The sequence below is a fragment of the Helianthus annuus genome, chromosome 3 (assembly GCF_002127325.2).
Source record: "Helianthus annuus cultivar XRQ/B chromosome 3, HanXRQr2.0-SUNRISE, whole genome shotgun sequence".
Taxonomy (NCBI): domain Eukaryota; kingdom Viridiplantae; phylum Streptophyta; class Magnoliopsida; order Asterales; family Asteraceae; genus Helianthus; species Helianthus annuus.
Window position 1 is genome coordinate 138,065,400 of NC_035435.2, and position 15,930 is coordinate 138,081,329.

The following is a 15,930-nucleotide window of genomic DNA, read 5'->3' on the forward strand; positions in this document are numbered from 1 at the left end:
GTATTAAAAAAATTAAAACAAATAGTGAATATAATAAACTTAACATGAGAGTTGTGAAGATGAATGATAAAGGTGACAACGTGACAATGATGGATGAAGAATGAGATATTTTACATGGACTAAACTGAGGTTTATAACATAATTTTGTTTTAATGTTTTTGTTTAAAAGTGACAAACATGTCAAAAACAAAAAAAAAAATGTCTCGGAACGTTGGATTGAATAAAACACCAGCAAATACAGACCTCTAAAGAAACTAACAAACAAGTAAAGAACAAATGTACAATTTTTAAATCAATATAAGACCTAAACCATCCATAATATAATAACAAAACAAAATCCCCTAAAACTGATCTAAACAACTCCAAGTGCAAACAGTCATTACCCTTAAAAAAACTCCCAAAACTTTGTACACACAGTCCTCTGTAAATATATCTATATCAATTAATTACAGGGTCCTGAGTGTGGAGTTGATGAGTTTCATAACGACCCGTATGCTCGACAGCTCAGACACTGAAGTGGTCGGAACACTTGTTTGATGATTTAGAATAGAATAAACTTGATCAAATATGGGTCGTACATGCATCGCTATCATCCCGTCCGATGGCTTGATCGCCACCACCACGTCCATCATCCACGCGAGTTTCTTTGATGTATCATTGCCAATGTCACAAGCCAACTGCTGCAGCAGAGATAACAGTACTCCTTGACTAAGAGGCAAAGGATTTCTTGCTAATAGCCCCTGTAAGTCAACCTGTTTGACCAAATTCAAAACTAAAACATGAAAAAAAAAAGTCATACAAATCAAACAATTTGCAGATATGTAAAAGATTAAATAAAATACCTGAGAGCATAACCAAGACACGATCCTGACATCGCTTCTTTGAAGGGCGGAAGTAAAAGCTTCTTCGTATTTGTGCTCGTATACAAGTCTAGAAAGCTCTTTCGTTGGATCCACTGGTGGTTCGATCTATTGAAGAACATAGTTATAGATATAGAATGTGATGTGTGTGTGTCTATATATGCATCGATATAAAACTATATCATAAACTGACCTTCTCGTGGAAACTGCCAATTGGTCCATTGTTTATTTGAGTCATCAATGGGTTGACTGATTCTGGATTTGTCCCTGCAAGTGCAAGAGCTACCAACTTCCTTTGACCTTCGGCTATTTCACCACTCAAGGTTTGAGTTACGGATGATGCTGAATTAATGGCATCCTAAAAGAACCATCACAAGTTAGCAAAACAACAAGACAACGGGTCTGCTGACATAAACCGATTATGGTTGAATTTCTTACCCTCAAAGTCATGGCTAAAGGAGAATGAGCGGCCTCGATTTGCTGCTGAGCTGTACTTGTATGTTCGATCATTCCCTTTTGAAATGTAGCATCAACTTGATCAAACATGGCCTTGCAAGACATCTCAAAAGCAGGAATAACAGATGCTTCTATACTCGACTTAAGTGCTTCCTGTAGGTAAAGATTATCATAGTATGCAAATTAGTGTTAATTAATGATAAGCATAGCAAATAAAGCTGGTCGGCTCTGCAAACGGGTCAAAACGAGTTCGAACTATAAACGAACAAGCGTATTTACCTGTAGTGCTTGTTTGCCAGAAGTTTGAAACTGGGTTTGAATTTGCCTAGCAACGCTAGCTTCAAGCTTAGAGTTTATCGATTTCTCCAATTGGTTTACAGACTTATCAGCCACCCCTCTCTGCATATAAACTTAATCAGACTTTAATTATGTAAATTTTGGTTTAAAAAAAAACTATAATGTTAAAAATCTGTAACCTGGAAAGCGTCTGTGATTGCTGTAGACACTGTTTTTTCAATAACCGGAGAAAGCGAGCGCACAATAGCCGGCACGAGTGCAGATGTTTCTTTCTTCAACATTTTCTCCAAAGCAGCAAGCAAATCCTTGTAGCCATTTGTAACCAAACCCAAAACTTGTTGACTTCGATCTCGGTTTGACTTTTCTTGTTTTGTAAATTCTTCTTGAGTGCGGGCCCAAAGAGCATCAGAATTACTTTTGTACGTTTTCTCCATGCTTTTTCCTATCGCTGCCTCAATTCTCCGGCCTTCTTTTGTAACTGGTACTGCCACCATTCCCGGAATCTGCTTTTGAATCTCCTTTTGATTCGCTAAGACCTGCAAGTAAAGATTTAATCAGTTTACAATTTTACACGTTGATATGTTAATATCAACTGATATTTTACCTGAGTAATGATTTCTTGCATAGAATGAAGTTGTGAAAGTATCAATTCAACAGAGGGAACACTTGAACTGATTCCCGGTTCAATAGAAGAATCCGTTGAATTAAAAGCACTAGAAGACAGGTTTGCCTGTTGACCACTTTTTCCTTTCTGTTTTTTCCCTTTGGTTGATAGCACGGGGCCCGTGGAGTCAACTGTTTTGGATACAAGAGTCTCAGACGCATCAGTTTTCGAATCTTGACTTTCATTTTGACCACCTGACCCGTCAATTTGCTTCGACTCGTTAACAATATAGGTTTCCACAGACACAGCTCGGCCGAAATCTGATGCCTGTGAAGCAAAACCATGAATCTCTCCTTGAGAAACCGAAACGGGTTCAATAGTTTGACTTTTTCCTGTTTCACCAACAACCTTGACCTCTAGCTCAACGTTCTGTGGATCAGAAACTGAAACCACATCCAATACATTATAATCAATGTCATCTTTCTGCTCAGTAACGTGACTTATTTCAGATGATGATGTGGCCATCAATTCAGCAGGCGTCACCAAATGAGTCGGATGCTTAAACTTGGTTTCATCAGTTACGGAATCAGTCGCCACCGAGGCGTCAACGTGTCTATCAACTGAATATTCAATGGTTTTCATCTCATCAGAGTCATGACCGCCAGCTGGACTTTTCAAATCAGAAAGTTCACGGGTCAAAGTAGGACTTGATGCTACTGGAGGCGGTTCAATAGAAGCTTCCGTCAAAGGAGAGCTCGAGAGCTGCCTTGGAAGGGAAGCACCATCAGATGTAGGTACCGAGACCTCCAAAGATGTTTCTGTCTTACTTCTAGAAGGTTCCGAAACATTAACGGTTGAATCTTGTCTCTCATAAGAGTTGTTGTCAATTGGAGGTGGTAAGCATTGAGACATGTCTAAAGCATATTGTTGAATCGCCTGTGTTTGGACACAATAAACCTGAACAATCTGTTCACCGTTCGGTAATAAATCACTGGTGCCTGTAAAACTCAGAATGGGCATAGTAACCGTAAATTCCGCAATGTAATCCATGCGAGTTGATTCTGGGTTGGGCCCGTATTCCAAATGAACAACATAAATAGCATTTTTCTTTGCATTTGCTAGTAACAAAAGGCCCGTTTGAGATAATGCAACAACTTGATTGAAGAATGCATCTTCAAGTCGAGATTCAGAAGAGCTCTTTAACTCCAACGTTTGTAAACAGTGCCATGAATCAGCATCGCTAGGGAGTAACCATCCTTCTTCACCCTCTGAGGACCATATTTTCACTTCGTGGTTCAATGGACCCTGTAAATATTTTTAATTAAATTAATACAAATAAACATAATAGAAAAAAATGATATGAAAATGATTAGCGGTTTAGCACATACCCCAGTGATAAGTATGATGTGATCTGGGCGATGTGGGCCTGTTAAAAATGTTGCAGAGTTGACTGGCAGACCGTCATGTGGCCTCAATACAGCAATTGGTGAAGACTTTCGATCTTCCCAGATCTTTATCTGTGAAAAGATAATTAATATCATTGTTATTTAGCAGTTGAACGAGCAAAACGGTCAGCCAAAATCATGTAGATTATTAATTAGCGTTAAGATATTAACTAACCGTTCCATCTACTGAAGCAGAAACCAAACGAGTAGTCATCCATTGGCACATTGATAGATCTGTTACTTCACCGTCATGACTACCAACAAGCTGAACTCCGTTAATCAATTTATCAACCGAACATATAAGAGGTTCCTCTGCAGAATAGACTTCACCTCTCCCAACCTTTGTAGTATCAATTCTCAAAACACGTTTTCCAATTCCAACAACAAGAACTTCCTGCAACGCATAAAAACCCAACAAATATTCATATAATATCGAAAAAAAATGGAAATTCAAAATTATTATTAGAAGTTTATAACAAATTATTACTTGTTTATGACAGTGCCAACAAACACGAGGATGAACAGGTTCGCCTTCTCCTACAACCTGAATTGCAATAACTATATTCCCTGTGATTTGCGGTTTATCATCCTCATCCGTGGTTTCCATAATTTTCCACACATAAACTCGTCCCTGCATGCTTGCACTGCATATGATAATTTTATTATAACCCGTAAATAAAACAAAAAAGTGACGAAAAACAAGCAAGTTCTTACCTAGCTAAAAGGTGAACATCATCGGCAAAGAAAACCATATCTGTAACCCTCTGAAAAAGACAAGTGTTTAAGTTAATAAACTCGGCAGACTCTTCTGAACCATCAAAACAAACAACTTGCATTTGTTGTTCATGCATCCTACTTGGCTACTTGGCTTATAATTGTTTTAACTGCCTAGAGATTATCTAAACCATTTGCTACTTCTTACTTCGTTTATTCATCTACTACTTCCTTAACTAATCAGAACTTGTTAAACACTCAACAATATCAAAAATGCTTATTACAGCTTCAAGCAGCAGAAGCATATCCAAAAACTCTTAGCACCATGGTTTATCATTGCAGCTGGTTAATGCTTATCTAACTATGAGTGGTCAATACCACATTATCGCTTTCAAAAAGGACGTCCAAAAACCCGCCCTCAATAGTCTGTTACCAGTCCACCCATACTTACTTGCAAGAAAAAAACAAATTTGATATGACGTATAATAATTATGAGTAGTAAAGAAAAAGCTAAATCTCGAATCATCAAAACGAATAAGTATTCAGAAACATGTGCATGCTCAGAAATGTTGTTGCCATTCTTTTTACACTTTACCAATGACAAAAAAGAAAATCAATCAATCTCCAATAACTAGTAATCCGATGCCACTTACGAGTGCAAAGTAGAAATGAATACAAAGCAACAAAACCAGTAACTCGATCCAGTCCCTATTAATACTCACAAACCATAAAGGTTTCTACGAAATCTATAATCAATTTGCAATTTTGCATATCCCCTAGCTTCATAAATCACAACTTATCATGATCCATTATTAAACAAAAACAGATCAAGAAACAGCAAGATCAAACCTTTAATCCACACCCACTCTACAAACTCCTTAAACAAAACCAACATACCTGAGCTAGACCTTTAAACAATGATCTCAAAGCCGTATTGATATTAAGAACCCGAATCGCCCCATATTTCAACCCATAACACACATAACTCTTATTAACCGCAATCTGCCTACCCAAAACAAGCTCGGGATCTGACCCGTACTTGGTAATCGGCGTAACCTCAAGCTGAGGCTGCACCTCACCAGGCAACCTCACATCTATATCATACACAACACTCTCACCACTCAAATGTCTCCCCTTTGGAAGCTTACTACTGGGCATCCTCAATGGCCCAGACCCAGAATTCAATGTAACCATAGGGCTAGAAGATTGAGCCACAGGTGCTGATGATTCTGCAGCCGGTGGGGCACTCAATAGGGCCATCAATCGAACTCCGTGATTAGGGTTAGGGTTAGGGTTTGGGGGTTGAAGAGGGGGATGAAATTGGGGTGATGGGATGTGGAATTGGGGGTGGTAGATTGGGGATTGAGGGGTGTAGGAGTATGTGCCGCCAGTGGTGACGGTGCCGGTGACGGTGGGTGGTGGGTATGAGGCGGCGGAAGACGGTGGAGGGTAAAGGGTGTTGGGGTTTGGTGGTGGGGAAGATGATGGGGCGAAGAAACGTGGAGGATCGAATGGTGGTCCGGCTGGTTGCTGGTTTGGGTTTGTGTGAGAAGCCATGAATGGATTGATTTGATTGAGATCTGAATAATTGGGATTAGGGTTTGGGGATTGGGGATTAGGGTTTGAGTTGAAGGGGGAAAAGGGGTGAGATTGATGGAAGAGTGTGTGTGTTGTTGTGTGGGTGTTGGTGCAGAGTGAGATTATGGGGGTGGAGAGTGTGACTTTTGGGAGACCAGATTCTATGAAAAAGATGAAGAAGAGGAAGAAGATGTATTTATTTGGTTTGTTTTTCTTTACTTTTTCTTGATTGTAAGTTGTAACAGTTGGAAATACACTTTTAGTCTTTATGATTATTAACTTTTTCCCCAAGTTTAATTGGCTCCCATGAAGTGTTTAAAGTTCGGTTTTTTTTTTTATAAAAAATTATAGCCCAACATCAACACTATGTTCTCGATTCATTTAACAGGGGAGGTGAGGGAGAGAGAGGGGCAGGAAAATTTTCTCTCCTAATCTTTCTAATTTGGGAGGATGAATATATGGTCATATTTTCTTTCCTTTTCCCTCCCATCCCCCTGTTAAATGAAACTCAGGAACATGGTTTTTCATATTTTCATCTCTTTTCTCTCCCCTCCTCCTCTCCTCCTGTTAAATGAGACTCGGGAACAGAATGCAAGTGAAAACTGATTCATTGAATGTTGTGTAACTAGCCCGATAGCAAAGTATGAGAAGAAATCTATACTATATAATAAAAGAAACCACTTTGAGGACACTTGTCATCGTATTAGGCTATGTTTTATAGATAAGTATTATTTTAGTTTAATCTCTTCTAATTAATTATAGATAATTCTCCTACTAAATATTATTTAGTTTGATTTTTTATAGATAATTAGTATTTAGTTTAATCTCCTTCTCATTTATAATATTATTTATTTAAGTAATAGAGTAAATTACGATTTTGACCCATGTGGTTATAGCACTTTTACTCTTTTAGCCCAAAAAGAATTTTTAACATCTGAGCCCCCAACGTCTTTTTTTAAATCTTTTTGGCCCCTAACGTCTTTTTTCTAACCCTTTTAGCCACTAACGTTTAATGGATGGGGTTATTTTTAGGGGCTAAAAGGGTTAGAAAAAAGACGTTGGGGGCTCAGATGTTAAGAAATTACGGATAAAGTTCCATAAATTATATTATTATTTATTTATATCAATTACTAGGTTTGAAAATATATCTTAATAATTAAAACAAATATCGAGCATTTTCATAACGAGGGTGGAGGGAATGATTTTCTTCTTTATATTAATTACTAGATTAGAAATTATATCTTAATAATTGAAACAAATATCAAGCATTTTCATAACGAGGGGGGAGGGAACGATTTTCTTCCTTAACAAATAATTTATTTATTTAGTATATTTAAAATACAAGAAGAATAATAACTACATTTATCATACTAATAAATTTATCTAAAAACAACCATCTTTTTAAGATGCAACTCAAGTCTATATCTTTAAATTTTAAAGTTATATAACTTAATAATTACCGATAATTTATACTTATCTAATTAATTTAAATATCATTTTGTACCTATAAGTTTATCTAATTGGCTAATTGATATATGACTAATCTAAACATTTCAACAATATTTTTAGAACTAATAAATTAAGACCACCGTTATTTAAATAAAACTTGGGTTCACGTCGTGAGAAAGTTGATGATACAGTTTGTCTTCTAATCAATAGTTCAAATGTTTTTATATTTATAAACTTGACAAACATCACAAGTTTTGATCATACATAAATTTTGTTCAGATATCAGAAAAATGTTTTAAAATATCGTTTATAATTGTTAAATCTTCGTTATTAACTATTTGAAATTTTATTTTCTTAACCCGTGTAATACACGGGGTTATAACCTAGTTTTACTATATAATAAAAGAAACCATTTGGGGACACATGTCGCTTTATGAGGTGGTCTCAATTAAAATTTATAGAAGAGATTTGATGATAAAGATAAGTGATAACCATATATTAATTATTAAAATTAAAAAATTTTGATGATAAAAATAAGGATAACTGATAACCATATATTAATTAATAAAATTAAAAACTATATATTAATATTTTTGTTATTTATAAAGATATAGATAGTTTTAATTGTTTATATAAAAGTTTATAACCTTTATCTTTATTTACTATCTAGTAACCGACAGGTAATGAAAATTAAAAAAAATAACATTTTTTTTCTTTTAACGTTTTCTTTTACTTTTTTCGCTTATTAGTAACTATTTAATTTAAATTTTCATCTATTTAACCATGCGTAATAGTTAAGTTTCTAACCTATTAATAAATAAATAAAAAATAAAGTAAAATGTTAATTTATGTAATACACAAGTTTATAACCTACTAATAAATAAAAAAAACAAAGTAAAATGTTATAATACATCACAGTTCATTTTTTTTTCAAAAACATATCTTGATGACCATATGTGTTAACGGATTATATTGTATTTAATCAACCCGTGTAATACACGTGTTTATTCAACCCATGCAATACACGTTTTTAAAGATGTAGGTTTTTTATTATCTATAATAGGGAAAATGTCACGGAATAGTAACCAAGTTTTAAAAGTGTTATAATTAGGTCATTCGTATCGTTTTTGTCCCAATTAGATAACTTAACATTCAAATTGAGCCATGTCCTTTATTCCATGTGTCAAGAAAAAATAGAGCATAAGATGTTAGGCTCGGATTATTTTAATAAATGAAATTATATTTATTAAAAATAAACACACTTTAATTACATTAAAAATTAAAAAAACAAGTTACAATCCACTTCACTCGAGTTAGCATCAAATAAAAGGGAAAAAAGAAATTAAAATCCACATCACCATGGTTACCTATGAAATGGATGAAAAAACCCTTAATTTTTATGAAAAGTGAATGTTGAGTGACCTGATTAGGACACTTTTGAAACTTGAGTGACCTAACTGCAACACTTTTAAAACTTGGTTACTATTCTATAAAGTTACCCCATAATATATAAAGTTATATTTATTCAACCCGTGTAATACACGGGGTTATAACCTAGTTTATTCATAAATACATCAAACAATATATATGAATTATTGTATAACTTTAGACACAATGGGATAACATAGATATGCATTTTAAGAAAAATAGACATGGGAAGAGAATAAGACAATAGAAGAAGAGGAAAAGCCGAAAAGATGAAGTAGGATCAAAACAACAGATGGCCAAGGAAAGGATGGGGAAGACTTGGCGGAAATTTGAAGAAGTAGAGAGTGGAGAAAAGAGACGGAACAGACGGCAACTTTCTTTTTTCTCAACCCTCCATGAGGATGTTGAGAATAAAGACGTTAGCTTTGAATGTGAAAGATGTGGCCATTTGGTTTATTAGTTGGTGTTGATATCGCTAGGAGGAGAGATAAGCAAGGGAGGGAAAGGATTATGGCAAACTTTGCAAAGTTTGACAAAGATGGCAAAAAGTCACAATCAATACCAAAGGTATAACAACAAGAACTATATCCCCAGGACAAAACAGTTATCCTATCGGTGTCGTCGAGTACGTACTTACGCAAAAACGTTGTAACAAGGTGACCAGTTGATAACATAAAAGATAAGATAGGGCTATTGGATTACATAGAAACAAACATGTGGAAAGGAGAATATTTGGTTGGCACTTGGCAAAGCTATAAACATGATCTCTCCATTAATATGAAAGCATTAGTAGGTGAGTAAATTTCCACAAAGCGGAGCTAACATATCTAGGAAGTATGAAGATCCAAAGCACCTTCATATCTTCCCTTGATGCAAAAGAATTTATAAAAGACAAAGAATAATCATTAGGGGATGCTATTAGATTTGAATGTTTGGGAGAGGCAAAGGCTCCGTGATGGCAGAATAACAAAAATGAAAATCACAGGTCTATTGTGGGATAAGACTTTTATTGAGAGAATCGTGGCAAGCTTTGAGAAACTTGTCCTACGTCTGTAACGAGATTTAAATAAATATAACTCAAGAATGAAAATTGATTCTTTTCTTTAAATTGTTTGTAGTTACATGTTATTTACGATTTTCTTGGCGCCGGTCTTAATCATTGAATTAGTGTGATAAACTTTCAATCATATTTTTCACACAAAAATATAATATGCATACTTACACCTCTTGTTTTAAATATGTTACATAAAATTGTTTCTAATTGCCTCTCTTCCATTGCATGTGGTAGCGCTTATACTCGCAGCACATTCCTTACATATGTGTATGAGAGGTTAAGATTAAAATAACAAAAAGTGGGCCATCGATCAAGTAAAAAATACATGGTTTTTTTAATTGCGACTTTCATTAAAAAACAACTAGTAAGAAGTTAGAAATAAGAATATCTGGGATTACGCATCAAAAACACTCCAATCTTTCCAAGAAAGGTTCTTAATCGGAGACCATTTTTTAATCTAATGGTAAACTAAAGATTTTATCTCCTCCACCACTTTAGCCACACTAGCCTTCTTATTGCAAACACCACTCCATTTCCCCATTTCCAAATGCACCAAGTTGCCGTTATAATGATGCCATGAATCACCTTCTTTTTGAGAGCTTCCATATTGAGCTTTTTATAAAACAAATACAAATCCCGCACATCGAATGCATTCACAGGAGGAATCCGACACCACTTACTCACACTGTACCAAACTCGAGCAGCAAAACAACAAGATGCCGACAGGTGGTTCAGTGTTACTTCACTTTCACCACATATACTGCACGGTCCGTTTTCAATTTGCACATTCCTACGCCTCAATGTCTCAACTGTTGGAATTTTCTTTTTCTCCGCTCGTCACATAAATAAACTAACCTTCTTAAGAACCTAGTTTTGTCGTTTTACTGCGAACACAACTGATGTAACAACTGATTTTGACAATGTTTCCTTCATAGAAGCAACCGAAAAGCCTTCTCTAGGATCTGAAGCCCATCACCAATGATCCGGGTTATTCGTCATTACCACTTTTCTAATAAAATTCAAACAATACTCCCATTCTATTGACTCTCCTTTATGAAAATTATCTTTTTTCCATTTCCACCTCCAATCCACGCTATCATCTCGATCTATAAAATCTTGCAGTAAAAACTGTTTTTTCTTGTTCAAAAGAAACAAATTTGGGAAAAAAAACTCATGGAGGTTGATTAGAAGCCCAAGGATCCACCCAAAAAACGAACTTTAGCATACCACCTTACCCCACTTCCCCTTTATAAGTTCTGTCATCTTGATATGATAACTTTCAAATATTTGAGTCTATATTATCTATGTACCTAACAAAGTTTTCTTACAAGGAATAAAAGACCAAGCACGACTAATCGTATGTATTGAAGTAATTACTCTCCTCTATAAAGCATTTGGGTCATTTTTGAACCTCCACCAGTCCACCACCATTTCGAGAGTAATGCTATGTTAGTTTTTCTTAAAGGTGTTTACCCAAGACCACCTTCTTTCATCGAAGAGGTAATTATTTTCCAACTAACCTAACTCATTTTTAGTATATCTTCATTCCCACCCCAAAAAAAAAAAATCTTTTCTGTTTAGCTTCAAGTTGATTAATAATTTTGCAAGGAGCTTTGAACAATGAGAAATAATAAGTTGGCAATGTCTCCATTACCGGCTTCAATAAAGTTAAATGTCCACCTATTCATAAAGTTGACGCTTTCCAAAGAGAGAGTCTCTTATCAAAATTATCAAGAAATGAGTTCCAATGATTGGTTCTATACAAATTAGCTCCATTAATGATGCCAAAGATAATGCCCCCCTTATTACACCCAATCAACTTAGCTAAAGCAATTACCTTAGCTGAGTTCACACCAACACCAATCAAATTCGATTTGGTATATAGTTAATCTAGAGTCCGGAAGCCAAATGAAAGCATCTTAGAATTCTTGCCACGTTAAGAACATTTTCCGTAGACTATTCATCAACTAAAAGTTCATCGTCTGCATTAAAAAGTTCCTTAGCATCAACACATAGTTGCACACTAGGGACCACCAGCTCTTCATGCCACAGACGTTGTCGGTGGACTTCCCACTCGTGTTTTCAACCCCTGGAACCAGGGCGGTGCAGCAGCAGCCTGCTGATCATAATATTCCACCTCATCCACAACCATCGCCACCACCCGAGCCGCCTCAGTTTCCACGACACATTGTTCCAGGTGCTGGCTCGGGCCCAACATAGTTTCAAAAGTTATCTCGCCAGGTCGCCACAATTACGGATATGATGCGTAGGTGGTTGAGGAGTTACATTTACTTTGAGAGCGTGAGGGGTTTACCTACCTGACCGCTCCCACCGTCTCAACAACATGTAGATCCTACCACGACACCTCATCAGCGACAACAGGCACATTGTATATTGAAACGGTGTAATGTTGAAACAATATAATGTTATTCATATGAACACTAAAATATTGAAACAATAAATGTTGAAACGGTAAATATTGAAATGGTATAATGTTTAAACAATATAACGTTATATATTGAAACGATGAATATTGAAATGGTATAATGTTGAAACAATATATTGAAAGTTCGATCTGGACCGAACCTTATATATAAGAAAATAACTTCTGTACGACATGTATAGGTATGTATGTGCCGTATATGCCATCAAAACCACAACATTTAACACTAAAAAATATACCTGCTACGTATAGGCCTCGTGTAAGTCTATACACAGCATATATGACCTCCTCAAAATCAGCTTCTGACACCAATCAGGCACCGATACAGGTCTTAACTTATTAAAGCAAGGAGGGCTGCACAAGTCATTGGTTAGCTATTAACTTATTAGTTATTACGATATGTAACTCATTAGAATACTATGATTTTGTCATTATCATAATTGCATTGTTTATCAAATACTACAATTTTTTGTCATTCGTAATTATATTGTTTATCGTTAAAGCATATGGGCACATTTTTCGAGCTCGAACAGGGTACGTGAATTCTCAAAGACGCCACTGCGACTATAAGACGTAATGTTCGTTCCATTTATAGTGACATTATATTCTTATTATATATATTATAGTTGTTGTGAAACTAGCCTAATAGCAAAAGAATATGAGAGAATAACAAGGATAAAGAGATTAATATTATTGATTGAGGTGTGTATTTTACAAAGGAATACAATGAACATATATAGGAGAGGAATTCTTGGAGAAGAAGCCAATCTATTTAAGGAGTTGATAACCACATAATAAAATATATTTATAACACTCCCCCTTGTTTATCAACTTCATACGCTTTGAGATGTTGCCTCGTTAAAAACCTTGCCAGGAAAACCTAGTGGGACAAAACCTAAGCTAAGGGAAAAAGAGTGCAACTTGTATGATACTCCCTTTCATTTGGATATGTAGCCTTTTAGTGACGTGACTCGATCTTCCTTGAAAGTTGCTCAAAGCTTTTGTATCAAATGAAATGTTGCTTGATCCCTTGAAGTACAATGCTTTATGTTGAGCAAGGTTGTATGATTTTCATATAAGTCTTGTAATTCATCTTGTTGTAAACAAATACCATAAGATCCGCAATTGTGTTTTGTTACATTCCCTGCATTAAAAATAAACTAACCAAACTTGTTTTGATAGGTTAGTAAAATATAAACTCATATCTTTCGTACCTTAAGGGTATAGAAAATATATGTTTTACCCATTACATTGTCTCCTCACTATAGACTATAGACGAGTTATATCTTGTCAACGAATTCAATGATATATACAGTCGTGTATAACTAGTAAGATATATAAATACAATTCGTATTTAATTATTGTATATTGGACCAGTGATCTTTGCTTCTTTGATATAAGAGTCATTGTTAATATCTACTAAATGGACAACATGATAAGTACTTACAACATAAGCTTTACCCATACGAAAATGTCCAACATCTTTTAGATGTATTATGATTGATGGATAATTATACAAATGCTTGTTCTAGATATCAAGCCATAAAATTGCATTGCTATCTTTAATATGAAAATCTTTGCTTTAATAATTGAGCTCATTTTTTTTATCTTTTCAGAAGATTTAATGATATCATCAACATATGTTATAATACTTACATTGTTGTCCAGTTAGTAGATATTGACAATGACTCTTATATGAAAGAAGCAAAGATCTTTGGTCCAATATACAATAATTAAATACGAATTGTATTTATATATCTTGCTAGTTATACACGACTGTATATATCATTGAATTCGTTGACAAGATATAACTCGTCTATAGACTATAGCGAGGAGACAATGTAATGGGTAAAACATATATTTTCTATACCCTTAAGGTACCCAAGATATGGGTTTATATTTTACTAACCCATCAAAACCAGTTTGGTTTGTATATAATGAACATATATAGGAGAGAAAGTCTTGAAGAAGAAGCCAATCTATTTAAGGAGTTGATAACCATATAATAAAATATATTTATAACAATAATGTCATTGTATTTTTATTATTTATTTTGTAACGAAATGTAACGTTACAATATAATTGTAAATGGAATTGTATTTTGTTATACTAACAACCTGTTCCCAAAATTCAGACGTCAATTTAATAGATACCCGAGCACTAAGACTATCATCAATGCAAGATGCTAAATGCGTTCACAAACGTCTCTAGTGAGCTGCAACATTAGATTTTCATAAATCTATAAAAATACATATTTTTCTCTCCAACCCTACAAACATCCTTACAAATACTTACATATCCACATCATCATTACTTTTACATCTACTTTTTAAGAATCATTTTTTTTTGATAACTGATCCCTCCTGTTGGTCCCCTTTTCTGATCCTGTTTGAATGATGCAACGTTCTTCGATCGTAGAGACGGGTGTTTGTGAAGTATATAAACATTCAAAAAATAAAAATAGAGACAATGAGAGTAGGATTTCTTCAATAATTAACTCTTATAAATAAATTGTATCATTCTATGAACATAAGAATTAATCTTTATGAGAGAATAACAAGGATAAAGAGATTAATATTATTGATTGAGGTGTGTATTTTACAAAGGAATACAATGAACATATATAGGAGAGGAATTCTTGGAGAAGAAGCCAATCTATTTAAGGAGTTGATAACCACATAATAAAATATATTTATAACACTCCCCCTTGTTTATCAACTTCATACGCTTTAAGATGTTGCCTCGTTAAAAACCTTGCCAGGAAAACCTAGTGGGACAAAACCTAAGCTAAGGGAAAAAGAGTGCAACTTGTATGATACTCCCTTTCATTTGGATATGTAGCCTTTTAGTGACGTGACTCGATCTTCCTTGAAAGTTGCTCAAAGCTTTTGTATCAAATGAAATGTTGCTTGATCCCTTGAAGTACAATGCTTTATGTTGAGCAAGGTTGTATGATTTTCATATAAGTCTTGTAATTCATCTTCTTGTAAACAAATACCATAAGATCCGCAATTGTGTTTTGTTACATTCCCTGCATTAAAAATAAACTAACCAAACTTGTTTTGATAGGTTAGTAAAATATAAACTCATATCTTTCGTACCTTAAGGGTATAGAAAATATATGTTTTACCCATTACATTGTCTCCTCACTATAGACTATAGACGAGTTATATCTTGTCAACGAATTCAATGATATATACAGTCGTGTATAACTAGTAAGATATATAAATACAATTCGTATTTAATTATTGTATATTGGACCAGTGATCTTTGCTTCTTTGATATAAGAGTCATTGTTAATATCTACTAAATGGACAACATGATAAGTACTTACAACATAAGCTTTACCCATACGAAAATGTCCAACATCTTTTAGATGTATTATGATTGATGGATAATTATACAAATGCTTGTTCTAGATATCAAGCCATAAAATTGCATTGCTATCTTTAATATGAAAATCTTTGCTTTAATAATTGAGCTCATTTTTTTTATCTTTTCAGAAGATTTAATGATATCATCAACATATGTTATAATACTTACATTGTTGTCCAGTTAGTAGATATTGACAATGACTCTTATATGAAAGAAGCAAAGATCTT

The 15,930-nt window shown here is 34.5% G+C and overlaps 1 protein-coding gene across 1 annotated transcript; it reads right to left on the reverse strand.

Annotated features, from left to right (window-relative positions):
- Positions 1–236: 236 nt before the first annotated feature.
- LOC110929782 (enhancer of mRNA-decapping protein 4) lies at positions 237–6,172 on the reverse strand. Its single transcript, XM_022172957.2, has 12 exons — positions 5,274–6,172; positions 4,377–4,426; positions 4,150–4,306; positions 3,838–4,056; positions 3,606–3,734; positions 2,218–3,522; positions 1,793–2,149; positions 1,596–1,715; positions 1,299–1,469; positions 1,054–1,218; positions 843–968; positions 237–752 (listed from the first exon to the last, which is right to left on the reverse strand). Exons 1-12 carry the CDS (start codon positions 5,931–5,933, stop codon positions 447–449), a joined length of 3,765 nt encoding a protein of 1,254 aa, XP_022028649.1. The 5' UTR covers positions 5,934–6,172; the 3' UTR covers positions 237–446.
- Positions 6,173–15,930: the final 9,758 nt, after the last annotated feature.